This window comes from Hyperoodon ampullatus (assembly GCF_949752795.1).
Source record: "Hyperoodon ampullatus genome assembly, chromosome: 6".
Taxonomy (NCBI): Eukaryota; Metazoa; Chordata; class Mammalia; order Artiodactyla; family Ziphiidae; genus Hyperoodon; species Hyperoodon ampullatus.
In genome coordinates, this window is record NC_136919.1 from 2,001,139 (window position 1) to 2,014,964 (window position 13,826).

General features: G+C 67.2%; 1 protein-coding gene across 1 annotated transcript in view; it reads right to left on the minus strand.

Moving 5' to 3' along the window:
* Nucleotides 1-3,128: 3,128 nt before the first annotated feature.
* KCNT1 (potassium sodium-activated channel subfamily T member 1) overlaps nucleotides 3,129-13,826 on the minus strand; it is a gene marked incomplete at both ends in the record, with an annotated part of 66,871 nt that continues 56,173 nt past the window's right edge. The window contains 9 exons of the mRNA XM_079705870.1: nucleotides 3,129-3,249; nucleotides 3,362-3,446; nucleotides 6,515-6,577; nucleotides 7,912-8,236; nucleotides 8,976-8,996; nucleotides 9,326-9,448; nucleotides 9,542-9,625; nucleotides 10,013-10,114; nucleotides 13,656-13,767. Coding sequence (XP_079561996.1) covers nucleotides 3,129-3,249; nucleotides 3,362-3,446; nucleotides 6,515-6,577; nucleotides 7,912-8,236; nucleotides 8,976-8,996; nucleotides 9,326-9,448; nucleotides 9,542-9,625; nucleotides 10,013-10,114; nucleotides 13,656-13,767 — 1,036 coding nt within the window. The remainder of the gene's footprint in view (nucleotides 3,250-3,361; nucleotides 3,447-6,514; nucleotides 6,578-7,911; nucleotides 8,237-8,975; nucleotides 8,997-9,325; nucleotides 9,449-9,541; nucleotides 9,626-10,012; nucleotides 10,115-13,655; nucleotides 13,768-13,826) is intronic.

Consider the following 13,826-nt stretch of genomic DNA (forward strand, 5'->3'; position numbering starts at 1 on the left):
AGCGGGCCTCTTGGAGCCTGCAGTGATGTGCCAGGCTGGGGGCCAGGAGGTCCCCCTGCTGCAGAAGGGCTGCAGAGGGTGTGGTTCAGTGCTGTGTGCCCCCACCCCCCACCCCCCAGGCAGGCCCTTGAGGGTACCTGGAGGTGCCCATGCAGGGTGCCCGGGGCATGGAGGACCTGATGGTCATTCCCAGCTCTGTGCTCTGTGACCAGGGCCATGGAACGTGCTGCAGACTGTCTCTGACAGTCCCGCCTGGAGGGCCTGCTCTGGGCATCCCTGAGTTCCCCGAGACCACCCTGCTAGGCCCCCAAGCTCCTGCTGATATCACGGAGGACGAAGGTGGCTCTGGCCATCTGGCCACCCCTGGGGGCCTGGAATGCCGGGGGTGCTCCCCCAGCCCCCACCCCTGGAGGCCCCAGCTGAGCCCCCCAAGCCCCAGGTGGGCGGGGCTGCCTTCAGGGCGGGCGGACTAAGGTCCTGGACGGCACACCCCAGCCGGCACACCTGTCGGGGGACCCCGGGACGCAGGAAGCCGTAGCTCGCCCATCTCACAGGAAAATGCTGCGACTCTTCTGAGAGACCCACCCATCAGGGCGCACAGCTGCCCCCGAAAGGAAGAGGCACCTCTGAGACCACTGGGTGTGGACCGGGGTCGAGATGAGGGCCAAGAGCGTCGTGAGGTGCCCGCCTTATGGTCCTGCGGAGGCCAAACACGCATCCGTGTTCGGCCTCCGGGGCACGGGGCGGGCCGGCGCCGACCCGATGAGGGGGCCTCCTTCCTCTCTTGACAGGTGGACTTGGGGTGGAGGACTGTGCTGTGCACGCCCTGTCCTTTGTTTCTCCCTCTTTCTGCCTTCTCTGGCTTTAGTAAGCATTTGCTGTGGTTCCGTATCCTTTCGGCCCCCAGCTGCCAGTTGCACTTCTTTGTGAGATTCTGGGCGGCCGCCCCGCGCCTGGGCGCCCACTTGCACCTGCCGCACGTCTGCCTGTGAACGCTCGGCTCCGGGGTGGGGCGAGCGGGCACCTTAAGCCGGTGTTCCCAGGCCCTGCGCCCTTGACAAGCTGGAATGGCCAGCACGTTGCTGGCGTTATTGTTTTGACCAGCTTTCTATAGGAATAAAAAAAAGAGGTTTTTCTCTAATTTTGTTATGTTTGAAAAACTCGGCAAAACATTGAGAAATGTTCTCTACTCGCTCGGTCAGGGCGCCTGGATGCAGGTCTCCAGCCTCCGCTGGGCCCTCTGTCTGCACTTAGCAGTGGGTGTGAGTGTGCATCCCGGTCTGGAGACGAACCCCACTTCTCACCGCCTGTCTTGTGCACCCCAGACTCAAGTCAGGCAACTCCTGAGGATCCCTGCCGGGGTTCCAGGGGCTGCAGCCCCACCTGGTTGGAGCCCCCGGTCCAGCGGCCAAGCAGGGTCCCCTCCCCTCAGGGAGTTGGAGCGTGGGTGCCAGGAGAGGTGGCGGGTGCAGGAGAGGACGCTCACTGGCAGGACCCCAGGAGCCACTGACCCTGCTGGGACGGGCCCTGGCCCCAGAGGCCACCCTAGCCCACGTTGGCGGCCTGTCGCTCCATCAAGGGCCCTGGGGTCTCCCAAGCCGGTCAGCCCCCTTCCTGACTGCCCACAGCCCACACCATCCCCTAGGCATGTAGACGCTCTCTGGGCAGGAGGGGGTGTCCCCAGGCAGCCAGCGTGGAGGGGAGGAGCTGCAAGTGTCCCCCTCCCTCAGGGCAGGCCCCTCCCTCAGGGCAGGCCCCTCCAGCAGCTGTGTGGCCCCGCCCCACCCTGGGGTGGCGGCGTTGGCTCCTCCGCCAGCCTCTGGGAATACTCTCTGAGGAGCGGGAGCCCCACCCCAAGACAAACATGGCTGCCTTGTGCTGGCGTGGGGCACACGCCCCTCCTGGGCACAGCCGGGCTCCAGGGCCGGGCAGCTCGCCAGGGAGCCCTCCTGGACCCCGTCCCCGCCACCACCTGAGTTGCTTCCTGCTTTTTGGGAAGGCTCAGGCCAGCAGCATCTCCCTGGGGTAGGGGCTTCCCTGTGGGGCCCAGTGGGTTGGGGACCAGAGCAAGTGTCTCTCTAGCCCTTGAAACTGCGCGGCTGGGGCAGACCCAGGCCCAGAGCTTGAAGCCATGGAGGGGAGGCCTTACAAGCAATCCTCTTGTCTGCAGGATGCATCCATTTAATAGAAGTTTCCAGCACTGAGCGTGCAAAACCTGTCAGAAACAGTCACACAGGAACCGCGGTGGTGCCCCGAGTCCCTCCCTCAGGAGGAGAAATGTCCCTCGCGGACGCCTGGGTCGGTAGCCCAGCGGCTGAATTGTGCTTCAGGTCTGGTGTTAAAAGGAGGTCAGATGGCGTGGCTGCGAAAAGTTCAGCGTAAAAACAGAGGAAAACGCTGTCATCTGATTCTCTTCCCCAAAGTCAAGGGCCGCGGGAGCCCCAGTGACTCGCAGGGCCGCTGTGAGGTCTCACAGCAGCCCCGCCTCCCTCCTAACGAGCCCAGGCTGCCTGCCGGCACCTCTCCAGAGCCCGCCCCGCCCCTGCCAGGGGCCCGGCTGCGCTGCAGACCCTCTTGCTGTCCATTTCCTTCTGGAAAAGGCTCCCTTCGCTTGCCTGCCTCACTGTTCCGGAGACCCTTGCGGCCCGACTCTGGGCCAGACCCTCAAGAGTGAGATCACAGGGGACCCACAGGGCAGACGAGGGTGGCCCACCGCCCCGTGACTTGGCTGAGAGCCGTGGGCGATGCCCAGGAATCAGTACCAGCCGTGGCCGTGGAAACGGGCAAGTTCAGGGGCTGCAGTGTGCCCTCCTGCTCTGGTGCGAGCCCCCGGCCCGGGCCCCTGCGGTCCAGCCTGGCTCCTGTCCCTGCACTGCGGCCAGACCCGGTCACGAGTTGCGGTGCGTTTGTGCAAAGGGCCAGGGATTGTATAGACTTGTAAAAACAGGTTAAAAAGGCTTCCCACCAGCGTCTGGCAGTGCCCGGGGCAGCCTCGGCCCTCACAGGGTCCAGTCCCGGGAGCAGCTCTGGGCTGGGCAGCAGGCGGGGGTCGGGGCCCTGCGCTCATGCATCGCGCGGCTCACGGACCCTGGCAGGACAAGGTCAGCCCGGAGGGCTCCACACGGCACTCAGAACTGCGTCTCGTCCCGCGTCTCAGGGTTGCAGGAAGCCAGCTTGTTGCTGCAGCTGCTCTTCCGGCTCCGGGAGCTGCTGGCCACGTGGGCCAGGGGGTCGGAGCGGATGAGATACCTGCGGGGAGGGCGGGAGGTCCCTGATGTCGCCCTGTGCCTGGGAGGCTGGGCTGGACGCCCACGCGTCAGATGGGCAGGTGTCCACACTTGCCCGGGGACCCAGTACTTACACGATGTCGTTGGGCTCCAGCCGCGTGTCCGGTGGGGGGTTGATGAGCACATAGGAGAGGGTGTTCTGGTGGTCGTTCATCTCGTCTGTGGAGACAGGGCCCAGCGCGCAGTCACCACTCAGCCCCCTGCCTCCACCTCTGCTCTGGGGGGCCCCGAGGAGCTGGCGGCTCTGGTCCAGCTGCAGAATCCTCCCGGCCTTTCAGCCGTCCTGCCTGAGCCCTCGTCCTGGCGAACCCAGCAGGGCCGGTCCTCCCTGACCGGCACTGGCCTCGGCCCCCGCGCTGCACGGGCATGGGGGCGGCCATGAGGGCAGCAGGCACTGGCTCCCACGGTCTCCCGACAGCTCGCTCAGCTGAGTCATCAGCATCTTAGGATGCACTGACCCTGAACACGGAGCACACCTGTGCACACTGACACGTGTGCACACACCTACACACCCGCACTCCTAGTGCAGCCCTCAAACTCACTCCCTCCCCCGCCCCCCAGTGCCCTGCATCCCCGCCCCATACAGGCCACCCCTGACCCCTCCTCAACCCTCCGCTTTGGACTTGTCCTTTCTTTCCCAAGACCTGCTCCCGTGGCACCAGCCCGGAGTCCACCCGGCTCAGTCTTCCAGAGGGGCCCTTGGGCACACACGGGGTCCGAGCTGCCCGTCACAGAGACAGCCTGGGGTCCAGCCCACGGGGTGGCTGTGGATTCTGGATGAACCCTGGTCACCTCACAGGTGCCTCTCTGGCCAGATACAGGGACAGGGCTGGCCACTGTCTGGCAGTGACCCCAAGCTCACTGGCAGGAAACGAATGGCTGGAGGCCTCAGTTTCCCCATCTGGATCAGGCCCTGGGTGGCCTCTGCCCCCAGCCCCTCCCGTTCCCTTCTCGGCACCATCCCTCCCGTTGGGAGGGCGCGAGCCAGTCCACTGAGGGGCGGGATTCTCTGCGAAGCTGGGGCAGCTGCCTGCTGACTAGGTGGGCGGGGGGCTGCAGCTCGCTCCTCTGAACTGATGAGTTCAGGGCCGTATCTGGCAGTGCGTTCGGGACCCGCACGGTGGCAGGCGGAGCGCGGCGTGCTTCCTGGGGGCAGGTCGGGGCACAGGCTGGGACCCGGGAGCTGACGGACATGCGCAGACCCTGACGGGCATCAGCTGGTGCCAACCTCGCATCCACGCCCGGGAAGGGGACGGCCTGACCCCCACGCCCGCCCCCCACGCGCGGTCACGAGCCAGGTTGGCTCACGCTGGAGGCTGCGTGCCTCCAGGGTGGGCAGCACGGAGCTGGGCGGTGGGGGCAGCGGGTGGCGCAGGTGGGAGCGGGGAGGCTCCCGAAGGCTCTCAGGGACCCCGCACCCCTGACCACAGCCAGGGCGGCTCCACGGGGACAGGCGCATGGTCAGGACAAGGAAACGGAGAGGCCGGTGCCGGGCTGGGCCCCTGTGTGTGGCCGGGGAGAGAGGGATTCGCGCCTGCCTCGCTGGGCCCTCCCCTCCGGCCTGGACCCTGCGTCTCCCCCGGGGGGCATGGATCACGGGGCGTTCCCGGCCCGAGGCAGGCCCAGCTCCGTGCTTACGGGGGCCCCGCTGTGGCGCCCGGGGCTGGGTGTGCTTGGTCGCGAGGCCCAGACCCCGACTTCCCTGGGACGGGGTGGCCTCGCCGTGCCTGCTGTGCTCTGGTGAGGGGCCGGGGGCTGGCGATGGCACTCCTGGCCGGTGACCAAGGGCAGTGCTGCTGCACTCCCCCTCGCACCCCATACCTGGCACTGCAAGCCTTGTGCAGGCCCTCCTCCTTCAGCCCGCAGACCAGACACCTGGCCCGGCCCTGGGCGTCCACGCGTTCCTCTGGAGCCCCACCCTGACCACAGCCTCACTCTCCTCCGTGCACTGGGGGCAACTGTAGCACCTTCCCCCGAGATGCAGGCCGCTGCGGGGTCCTCGTGGCGGTGCCCTCCCCGGGGGACTGACTGCCCTGCAGCCCCCCAGGATCAGCCTCTCCTCTGGTTTTACGTCCTGGCTTAGGCACCTCTCGGTGTCCGCACGTTGGTGGGGGCTCAGGAGACACCACCCGGGGAGCCTGTGGGTGCGGCCACCCCTGCCTGGGAGCCTTGGCGGGGAGCAGGGGTGCAGCCGGGTGCAGGGAGGGGGGCGACGCAGCCACCCCGTTCGCGGAAGCCCCAGGCTTGGACTTGGGCTGGCCTGGGGGCTCTGCTGTGAATGCGGTCGTGGGGTGCTGGGTGAGGAAAAGCACAGGGACCCCAGAGATGCCAGGGCTTCGCCTGCTCAGGCCCAGCCAGCAGCTCCCCCGCTGTGAACCCCGGAGCTTCTCGCTCCTGGGTCTGGGTCTGCCCCTGGCCGTCCAATCCCACCTGAGCTAACACACCTACCTGGGCTCAGGAGGCCCGTCAGCTCTGGGGTCACCCCTAACCCCAGGGGGCCGGGGCGTGTGGGCCCTGGGCCTCCCTGGATCGTGAGGGGGCCCCCAGGGGGCGAAGGGGTCCCAGCAGTGAGGCCTGGGGCCTGGACTCTGCTCTGACCTCTGTTGGGGTCTGGGGGCACGTCTGGGGGCTGTGGGGTGTCTTTTTGGAAGACACAGGGGGCCCATGCAGCGCCTGAGCCTCCCCATGAGAATGGGGTACAAACGGGCTTTGCCTCAACTGGAGAGGGAACCCCCTCTCAAAGCCCCAGCTGGGCCGTGGAGGTCCACCATCCACCGGGCTTGGGTGGCCCTCCAAAGGCTCAGGGCGCAGCAGACCCCAAGGCCCCAGGCACCAGCCCAGGCCTCACCGTGCTCCACCACACAGGGGCACGGGCACCCTGGCCTGGGACCCTCCATCTGGGTGCTTCCCAAGAGCTGGGTGGGCTGCCAGGGGCTGGCTGCAGGCCGATGGCCACCTGCGTGCTCAGGGCAGGGCTTCTCTCAGACAACAGTCGGGGCAGAGGGGCTGGGGTACTAGGGTCAGTACCGAAGTCAGCAAATGAAGGAGGAAAGTTAAGGTCCCTGCGGTGGGGCGGCCTGGGAGCTCGTGGGCCCCTGCCTGCAGGGAGCCTCTCTCGTGTCTTGTCCTGTCTGCCTGCCTGGCCGGGGCGGGCGGCCACCAGGTGGACCGTCGGCGAAGGGTTGGCCTGACCCTCTGCCAGACTCCGGCCACCGGAGCAGAATTACCTTGCAAATATCCCAGGTTTACCCGATTCATGACATCACTGGCTGTTAAATTTGCTACATCCTCTACGGAACACACAGGAAGAGGGACAGACAGAAACAGAGAGAGAGACAGGTGAGCAAGCGGCGCAGAGGAGGTGGCAGCGCAGCGGGGAGGGGGGCAGGGGCCGGCTGCAAGGCGGGAGGCCCGTCTGTCCCTGAACAGAAGTCGGCCCCTCATCTGCCAGGCTCTGGTCGGGGGGCAGGGGGCGAGGAGGCCCAGGGGCGCCCGCTCTGGGGCTCGGCTGGGCTGGAGTCTCCGCCAGTGTGCGATGCGGGGCCGTGAACACGGGACGCCCCACTCGGAGCCTCGGCAGTCAGTGTGCCACCCGGAAGGGGTGTGACAGCACCCTCCTGGGGAAGGGACACTGAGGGGGGACAGAGGTCAATTGTGAGGCCGGGGTGTGGCCGGGAGGGGCCGGGCAGCTCTCACGGGCGGCCGTCCGCCTCGGGCCCCGCAGATGGCCAGGCCCAGGTGACCCTTGGGCAGCTCCTGGGTGAAGCCCGAGCTGCCTCAGCCCACTTGGAGGGGACTCAGGGGTCCCTGACCCAGGAGGTGGGCGCCCGGGGACAGAGCCAGGGGCCTGGGAAGTGGGCAGAGTCCCCGAGATGGAACCCAGCAGAGGCCAGAGCCTTCACCAGGCTGGGCGGCGGTGGGGGGCTTGGGCCCCTTTCGGCCCCATCAACGGAGGCAGCAACCGTGGAGTGAGGGGAGGGGACGGGCTTCTCTCCTCTGGCCGAGCCAGGGCACCCCAGGCCTGTTCACGGTCACGTCACAAACTTCTCCCCAAAACAAGCTATGGAGAAAATCCGCCGATGAAGACAAACGCCCTGGCGGTGTCGCCCTGAAGTCGCAGGGATGGGGTGGCCGTGCGCCGGGAGCAACGGTGGGGCCCCCGTGGCCCGGGAACAGTGTTTTGGTGCTCGGCCGTTCGACCGGCGGCCCCCAGATCCGCCCCCGTAACCCCGAGCTCCAGCTGCTGGGGGGGCTCCGGGCTCTCCCTGCCACACCCTGCTCTTGTTCGCACAGTACGCAACGGGCCCCTGCGTTTCTGGACCCAGCAGGACCGGCTGCAGGTGGCCGGTCTGTCCCTGACCGAGGCCTGTGCCCTTGGCTTTCGGGGAGCCCGACCCAGCCCTCCCCACCCCCAGCTGCCTCCTGCAGGAGAGCTGCCTGCTGGGCTCGGCCGGCCTGGGCCTTTATTTTACAGATGGGGAAACTGAGGCCCCAGAGTGGAGGGGTGAGGCCGCCCTTATGCGGAAGCTCCACACGGGGAGCTCTGACGGGCCGCGGGGCGGGTGCCCCGGCGGGCAGAGCACGGGCTAGGAAGGTAGACGGGCAGAGGGCCCTGCTGCCTTACCGTAGCCGGTGGTGGGCAGCCCCAGGTGCTTCATGCGGTTCTTGACCAGCTCGGAGAGCTCCTGCCGCTCGGACCGCTGGTGCAGGCTGAGCCGCTGCTGGCTGATCCACTCGGCCGCCGCCTTCCCCGAGTGCCGGGCGCCCTTGCGGCTCAGCCTCCGCGCCCACGGCAGGCTCTTGCGCCGCAGGAGTGGGCGCTCCGCCGAGCCGCCGCCCACCGTGTGCCGGCCGTGGGCGCCGCCGCCGCCCGTGCCTGCCTGTGAGCCCCAGGGCCCCTGCGCCTCCCGGGTTTCCTCGCGGTGCTCCACGCTCACCGAGACCTGGGACTGGCCGGGGAGGAGGGGTGAGGGCCCAGGAGAGGAGGGGGACCCAGGGAGGGGGGATAGGGAACGGGGGAGGGGCTGGGGTGACCCACGGAACAGCTGGGGTGACAGGGAGGAGGACAGTCACAGTCCCTGGGGGCACCTCAGCCCAGGGACGCCAGTGCCTTCCTCTGCAGCTGGGCAGAGGGTGCCGGGCCACAGCCCCAAACCACTCAGCCGTCCGAACTGCTGGTTCTAGGTCTCTGATTTGCTGGTGACAGGGGGCACCTCCCTCAACCTCTCCGGGCCCTGCATGTCCTGACTTTGCCATGGGGCCGGGGGTAGGCACCTCCTCTGTGTGACTCAGTTTCCTCATCTTGGGGGGCAGGAGAGAGCGGGGCAGGGCGCATGGTGGGCTGGGAAGTGCCAGGGCCTTGCGTGGCTCAGTCGGGGTGTGGGGCTTTGTGGGTGTGGAGATTGGGATGGACAGTGGGGAGGAAGGGGTACCTGCCAGGACGGGGGCCGTGGCACGAAAGGCAGATGTCATGGGGGCTGGGGGGGCCTGGGCTTCCCGTCCTGGGCCTCAGTTTCCCCGTCTGTGTGGGGGCTGGGGTGATGCCAGGAGCCCTCTCTGAGCTGCACCTTGGCTGGCGCATCCTGGGGCCTTGCTCCCTGACCTGTCACCCAGAGTCCAGGGCCCTGCGCCCCTGCCAGGCGGGACTCGTGTTAAGTGAACCCCTGTGGGCCTGAAGGGACCACTCACCTGGGCCCTGAGGTTGTGAGGCTGCAAAGGAAACCAGGGCAGCCTGGGTACCTGTGGGGCTCCTGCCCTGACCCCCAAGGCTGCCTGAGCCCTCGTGGACTCAGGACCCGTGGGCAGGCCACCCTCTGCAGTTCCAGCGGGCGGCACAGGGGCCCCACGGTGCTCTCGAGCCTCCCCTCCCCCATGGGGGAGGGTCACAGCCACCCAGGGGATGTCCACGTATGGAGGTATGTGGGCCTGACCCCAAAAGGGCCTGACGGCAAAGGCCCAGATCCCCAAACTAGAAATGGGGTGGCCCGAGTCACAGAGAAACGGGGCCGCCTCGGGGAGCCCTTCTCCCCTCCCCGCACCTCCGAGAAGACGTGGCACTCGGTCCTGTAGATGCCGATGGGGATCTCGGCGCTGGAGGAGCACAGCTTCTGGAAGAGGCGGCCGTAGGTGCGGATCCACAGGTCGTCCTCTGTGACCTTCATCTGGAACGGGGAGCCTGGGCTGGGCCGGCCTCGGGCAGGAGGACCCTCCCCAGCAGGGCCCGCCCGCCCTGCCCGCCCGGCCCAGGCACTTACGGCACAGAGGTAGCCTGAGCCCGGCGTGGTGTCCAACCCCAGGAGCAGCCTGGTGATGGGGATCATGTAGTCCTTCACGAAGGACTGGAGAGGAGGGGCCGCGGTGAGGCAGGGCGGTGCGGGCAGATCTGCCTCCGCATCCCCTGGACACGCCCGCGGGGCACCCACAGCCTCCCATGCGGTGCGCCCAGCAGACAGAGCCGGCGGCCTTTCCTGGCCGGGGCCGCTCACTAGGTCAAAAGGGATCAGAAACCCAGAGGCTGCCGGGAGCCGACCCCAGGCAGCGCTCTCCTGGGAGGAAAGGACCGGGGACACTCGGGTGGACCCCTGCTGCTCCCCGGCAGGGATGGGGCCCAGAGCCGCCCAGTCCTGGCCGGCCTCCTGGGGACCCAAGGGCTGGAGGCTCAGCGAGGGGCACGTGGCTCAGGACTGGGACTGGACGCCGGGCGCCGGCCCCCCGCCCCTGCTGACCTGGTACAGCAGCGTGTCCAGCATGCTGATGCTGAAGACGCGGCCGGCGGCGAAGGGCAGGCGGAACATGAAGGCCAGGTTGGAGCCGTTCTCCCGCTCCCTCTGCAGGACGAGGGGCTCAGACTGGCTGGTGCCCGTGGCCGCGGCCGCGCGGGGCAGGCAGCCCAGGGGCCTCCGCGTGCACGGGGTGTGTGCACATGCACACGCATGTGCAGGGCGAGTGTGTGGACACACACAGCAGACGGCCAACCACAGGCCGAGCACCCAGCTACGCGTCCCCCCAGACACACGGGGGGCCAGAGCCGGGGGTAAGGACTCGGGCTCTGCTGGGAAGAAACGGGGGCCTGTGCTTGGCTTAATGCTCTGCCGTTGCCACCGCGGAACCCTAAACCTTGCGGTAATTGCACCCCGGAGCACGAGTCCGTCAGCGAAATGGAGGGGACGGCAGGGCACGCGCGTGAGCAGAGATAGACGTGTCTGCCTGTGCTGCGTGCATGGCGTCGCGAGGCCCCACGCGGGTCCCTTAGACCCACTGTGTACGGCTCCCGTGGCCGTGGAACAGACGACCACAAACCCCGAAGCTCAAAACCACACGCGTTTACTCCCTGTCGGTTTTGGACGCTGCAAGTCCGAACGGATTTCAGGGGCTGGAATCGGGCGTCACAGTGCCGTGCTCCGGCCAGCGGCCCCAGAGGACGACCCTTTCCTCCCCCTCTCGCCGTTTCCAGAGGCTGACCACGTCCCTGGCCTCTGGCCCTTCCTCCACCTCCACGCCGACCTCCGGCCTCCCTCTTGCAAGGCCCCTGGTGATGGCGTGTGGCCCCTGGGTGAACCAGGGCCCCCTCCCTCTCAGGATCCTTCATGGATTCATATTCCCCACCCCGTGCTGGTTCCGGGGCTAGGGCGGGGGCTTCCTGGGGGCGTTGTCCCCACCGCACCAGTTCGGCCTGTGGCTGAGAGGTGGCTCCGAGCCCGTGAGACTGTCCTTCCTGCTGGACCAGAACATGCTTCAGACAGACAGACAAGGTGGGCCTCGTAGACCACCAAGGGCCCTCTCGTGGCCCTTCTCACTGGGGCTGCTCCTTGCTGCAAGGTTGGACGGCGGGGCCGACAGACGCCGGGGGAAAGAGGCCTCACCTCTGTCCCTCCCCACCAGCAGGGAGCCCGAGGGCGCGCTGGACGGCACGCGGGCATCCAGGAGGGAAACAGTGCGTTATCACATAAGAGCCGCAGAACCAGAGCCACGTGGCGTGGTGACTCCAGGCTGCGTCTTCCCACGGCGGCCTTCAGAGCCCAGGGCGCACGTTATGAGGACAAACGGAGGATTCCCGAGATCATTAACGTTGTCAGTTTCCCTTCACTCAGAACAATGAACGGTTTGAGAAGAAAAGAACCAGGACGGGTCGGGAGATGGAGGAGGAAGGAAGAGGCCTGACGTTTTAGTGGCTTCACAGGACCTTCCTGCTTCCTGAACGAGGGCCCTGGTTTCATGCTGTCCACGCTGTAGCGGCCGCGGAGGGTCCAGAGGCTTCAGCCGAGCTCCGAGGTCGCACGCGACGGCGAAACATGGGAACACATGAGGACGAGCCCTCCTGAGAACCACGCGGCTGGAGGGAAGCAGGCGCCTGACTGGACGGGCGTCTGGGGCCCTGCCAAAGGGGAGCCAGTCTGAATGGGCTCCCGGCCGAGGTCACTGTCACAGGCGCTGAGACTGTTACAACAATGACGCCACCGGGAGCCTGTGTCCTGGGATGCGGTGGGGAGCCCCGACTCTAGATCTTCCTGAAAACACCCTCCAGGGAGACACGGACGCCACCCTCTGCGCCTGAATCACCCCCCAGTGCCAGTGCGACCTCTTGGAAGCACGTTGATCTGAATGCTGGGAATATTTCCAGCGTTCCTTCAGTTTCTACTCATTTAACAGGACTTGTCTTACGCAGGTTGTATGTACAGCGCGATCCCATCTTCCCTCCCTATCCTCCGCGGAATCCACTCTGCGCGGGGTGGGCGCGCCAGCTCCGTCTCCCGAGACTGGTGGCATCACGTGGCTCTGCCCGCCCCCCTGCCCCATCCTCAGCCCTGCCCCAAGTGGACCTCAGCCAGCAAGCGCCCAAGGCTGCAGCCGCCCACGGTCACACGTGCTCACTTCCTGACTTCTCTTCAGATCACAAACCACAGGACTGGGCTCCCACCGTGAACCCACGAGGTGGGGAGTGGGCTGCCCGCACCTGCCCCTGGCGATGCTGCTGCAGAGGAAGGTGCGATCGAGTGGTGATGCCTGCCACGGAGGGAGGGGGCGGGAGGTGGGTTAGCGATGTCTGCCGTGCAAGGAAAGGGGAGTGGGAGGACGCCTGCTGGGTGTTTGCTGACGGACCTACTTCACGCCCACCTCCGGAACAGGTCGGGGTGCAAGGCCTGTGGGGAATTGGGTTTGCTCGAGGGAAGGCAGCAAGTGAGGACCAGCGCCAGGATGTCAGCCTTGACCCCAATTCTGTGCTGGTCACCCCTGCCCGTGCTTGGATCAGACTGGCCCGAGCGCCTGGATACAGTCCGGCGGGGGCTGCTGAGGCCGACTTCCAAAGGCATGGCCCAGCCTTGAGTGGAGGGAGTCTCAGCTCACGGGTCACTGCAAGGGGGCGTTTAGGGGGGTCCAGTGGGCCGTCGTGTGGGGTGCAGGCCAAGCCTCCTCCAAGAGCAGGACGGCCCGAGCTCCCGGGCCACTGACTGAGGCCCCCGGCTGCCATCCAAGGAGCTCCAGGGCCACCACGGGCCTCCTGGGGAAACTCACTTCCGTTGTCTGTCTGGGTTCAGAGCTCCCATGCTGTCCCTCTGTCTGCTGTCGGTGGCCAGGCCTGGCCTGGGGGAGCGGCCGTTCGGGTGTCCTCCTCGGTGTGGCACAGGGTCAGCCACGCAAGTGTAAGCCGTCCCCTGACAAGGACCTCAGCCCAGGCTCCCAGGGAATGGTCACTGCTCCCGACCGCAGTGGCCAGGGTCTCCTCCGTGGCAGCCCACCTGCTTCCTGGTTTCACCCAAGGCAGCCCGAGCACGGCCCTGCTCCTTGGTGGAGGGTAGTGCTGCACTGACCCGGGCAGCGGCCTGGGGCCCACAAACGTGCCAGGGCAGCACCACCAGGCCCGCGCCGCCCGTGTCCCTGGGCTCCACACCTGAGCCCAGCTGATGCCCTTCCTGGAGCCCGAGAAGCAGACAGCCGACTTCAGCTGTCCCACCGCACTGCTGTGTGACCTGAGGCACGCTGTGCCCCCTTATCCCCCACCCCGTCTGTACCGGGACGAGCACGTCCCTGATGGGCAGTTGACAGAACGGACACAGTTCAGGTTTGGGCGCGGTGTCGGGGCCGGTGTCACCTGGGCTAGTAATTTCTGGCGTGATGGGCACCCTCTCCCCCACACAAGGCCGGGCTAGGCCCAGCCTCAGGGGGACAATGTCCGCTCGTGGCCGATGACCCTGAGGCCTCCAGGCTACACACTCAAGAGCCTCACGCTGGGGCTGAGCCCAGGTCTGAGCCCCCTGGCCGGAGGAGGGCAGGCACGCAGGCCTCCCATGGCCCCAGTCGCCCACTCCCTCCAGGTTGTGGTGCAGGGACTGAAGCCCTCAGCTCGGCAGGTCGGGCGGGGCTGCTCACCTTTTCCAGCTTGGAAAGAGCCAGAGAGTAGCTGTCCTTGGCACGAAACTGCATGAACCGCATGTTGGACGGGTGGGTGAGCTCCGTGGTGATGCTGAGGCTGGGAAAGAGCCTGGGCGGGGGGGCGGGTCCCAGTCACGGACGTGGGCGGGGGGCTCAGGGCGGGTCCCA